The following is a 3,111-nucleotide window of genomic DNA, read 5'->3' on the forward strand; positions in this document are numbered from 1 at the left end:
TGAAAAGCTAGAAGGTTCAGGGTAGGACAGGGGTATGGCAGGGCTAAAGAGGCCATTAAGAGGTGAAGAAGCCACCCATGCCAATACACAGCAGACATGACGAGCCTGTTTGTGGCTAGAGAGGCTCATCATGTCAGCTGCGTATTGACAGGGTTAGGTTATAAGAGGTGGTAGGCGGATGGTAGGCGAGACGAAAAAAATCCAAGATGTTGGGCAGGTGAGGAGGCAGGTGAGAGGCTAGGTGAAAGGCTAGTTGAGAGGCTAGGTGAGGAGGCAGGTGAGAGGCCAGGTGAGGAGGCAGGCGAGAGGCTAGTAGTATTACCGACACTTTTGAGTCCACCGATATCCGAAACTACTGTGTTGCCAATTAAATGTAAATATAAATATGAAAAAATCCTTTCTGTAATCTTCATACCCTGCTTCAACTTTGAGGCCCAAAAGCAGTGAGATTGAATCAGGGGCTCAATAGATATGGATTTAAACAGTCTAGCCCCTAAAACCAGACTGTGTAAAGCACAGTCTGGGTTTTGGGAACCAAATCCGAAGTTGCACACAATTCTGTCTGATTCAATAGGCTTAAAATGTATTTGTCATGGTACCCTAATATTTTCATTAGTAGACATGGAGTACTAAAGATGTTACAGGCAAAATACAGAATTGAGGGAAAACCTCAAAAAACCGAGTCTCCAGTCCACAATTCTAACCTGAAAAGCTAGAAGGTTCAGGGTAGGACAGGGGTATGGCAGGGCTAAAGAGGCCATTAAGCCGCGTATCAGCTTGGCTGAGTCTTGATACACCACTGACATGACGAGCCTGTCCGCGGCTGGAGAGGCTCGTCATGTCAGCCGCGTATTGACAGGGATGAGTCCCGATACGCGGCTGACATGACGAGCCTCGCTGCGGCTGGAGAGGCTCGTCATGTCAGCCGCGTATCAGGATTCCGCTGTGCCAACAAGCAGCTGACATGATTACTCGTCACAGCTCAGAAATTAAATTGTCACATGTAATAATTATATTTATTCAATTGAGAAGAATAGTAATAATACAATTTGTGACAATCGATGCATGTGTCAACCGCTATTGCTTTCGCTCTTGACCTCGTACCACGATCATCTCCACCCTCGCCTCCACTTACATCTCATATCATGCGCTCTGCAAAGTCCATGGGCAAGAAGAAGGTTCAGCAGGTGAGTCCTGCTCCATCTCAGAATATGCTAGACTGATCAACTCTTGCTTGTACAGCTGGACGACTCCATACTTGCTAACCTCGATGCTGGAGAGGTCATTCTCGACGAGCACCGCACCAACGAGAAGCAGGCTGAGGAGGCTCTCCTTGGCTATGCAAAATTCCCCCTTTTCGGTCGTAACTCAGTGTCCCTCCACTTTGGACGATGGAACACTCGCCCTGTGTCCCCTGACATGGTCCGCAAGCTCAAAGAGAGCATGCAAAAGCAAGGGGTCCGCTGGTGGGCATTTCCAATGCCCATTGCTATCAAGCGTGAATGGATCGATGTCGGTGAGCTCGCAACGACGCAAGATGCAGGCGCCAATCTCCCCCTCCTCGTCCTCACGAAAGCCGGCCGAGATCAAGTGATGGAGGGCCTTGGCGGAAGGCACAGGCGTTCTGCGGTCGAGTCGTTGATGCACGACATTCAAGAAGAGTTGGCCAAGCTGGAGCGCCAGATAGAACGCACCAAAAATGTTGAGATGGCAGTCGAGTTGACGTCCCAAAAGGACAAGCTTCAGAAGGAGCTGGATGGCCTTGAGTATTGGGGTGGGCAGTTTTATGACATCGGTGAGCAACAGATTCTTCTCAACGTCGTAAACCGGATTCTAACCTTGCTCTTAGATAAAGTCACTGCTTCCGAGTCATTGGCAGAATTTTTATCTCGGAACGAAGACTTGCCGAAGATGAAGGAGACGGTTGAAGAAGGGCTCGTTCTCGACTATGTCAAACTACTCGAGGCGCAGAAGAAGGACTGGGAGTTGCGATCCACAAGTGAAGTGAACTTTACAAAGGTTCTGGATGACATCTTGATGCGACATCCGTCGAGCGATCGCAAACATATCTTGTTCCGACGTCCGGTCATCCGCAACTTCCTCTTGATCATTTACAGTCTTCCGTATTTCCGCTCATTCAAGATGCTCAAAGTGAGTTGGATGAGAGAGCACCTCGTTCAAGTGCATGGCAATGTGAGTACCTAGAAATTTGGCCGGTCACGCGTTGCTTACTGGTTCATAGATGTTCATGTCCTTAGTGAAGGAGGCCCTCGAGGATCTCACCGACATTGTGCAGATTTGCGAGTTTGAGACGACGTTTGACGAAGTGGTCTCGTGGGACCATTTCACGAACGAGCAGAATCATCTGGAGCAGGATCCGACTGACGTTGCAGAGTTTCAGGGCTGGTTGTACTCTCTGAAGCCCCCGCGGAAGCACTGCGTGGCTTGCGAACTGTCCATGCTGACCGAGGGCCTGCTGCAGGAGATCGACAGGATCTATGTTGAGGAGTTGCGCGCATCGAGCTCAGAGATTTACACCATACAGCAAGTGCGAAGTGATGCATGGGACCGATACCGGAATCGTGTCTGCGATGCAATACGATCCGCGTGGAAGGCGATTCCGAGCGACGAGACTAATCGCGGACTGGTAGCAACTCATGGTGTTGCGAAGGCCCGATGGATATTGACGCCATGGGCTAAAGATGCCTGTATCTTTCCGTTGATGACGCAGAGCGTGATCGAGGACTTGCACAAGGAACTGCAACTCGTTCCCAACGCACTTCAAGAAGTAAGTACATACAGTTCATTCAGCTCTGGTAAACACGACGAGTCTGTCTGCGACTAGAGAGGCTCGTCATGTCAGACGCGTATCAGGACTCAGCCCTGTCAATACGCGGCTGACATGACGAGCCTCTCTAGTCGCAGACAGGCTCGTCGTGTCAACCGTGTATTGGGCTACTTGATTCTAACCTGACAAGCTATAAGGTTCAGGCTAGGACAGGTGTATGGTAGGGCTAATAAGGCCATTAAAAGGTGAAGAAGCCACTCATGCCAATACAAGGCTGACATGATGAGCCTGTCCGTGGCTGGAGAGGCTCGTAATGTCAGCCG

At 50.0% G+C, this 3,111-nt stretch overlaps 1 protein-coding gene across 1 annotated transcript; it reads left to right on the forward strand.

Moving 5' to 3' along the window:
- Window positions 1-1,061: 1,061 nt before the first annotated feature.
- Window positions 1,062-2,845, forward strand: HETIRDRAFT_419772 (uncharacterized protein; the record flags this gene model as incomplete). Its single annotated transcript, XM_009550423.1, has 4 exons — window positions 1,062-1,187; window positions 1,243-1,795; window positions 1,850-2,193; window positions 2,243-2,845. 4 exons carry the CDS (start codon window positions 1,062-1,064, stop codon window positions 2,843-2,845), a joined length of 1,626 nt encoding a protein of 541 aa, XP_009548718.1.
- Between the last annotated feature and the right edge of the window lie 266 nt (window positions 2,846-3,111).

The sequence above is a fragment of the Heterobasidion irregulare genome, assembly GCF_000320585.1.
Source record: "Heterobasidion irregulare TC 32-1 unplaced genomic scaffold scaffold_07, whole genome shotgun sequence".
In the NCBI taxonomy this organism is placed as follows: Eukaryota; Fungi; Basidiomycota; class Agaricomycetes; order Russulales; family Bondarzewiaceae; genus Heterobasidion; species Heterobasidion irregulare.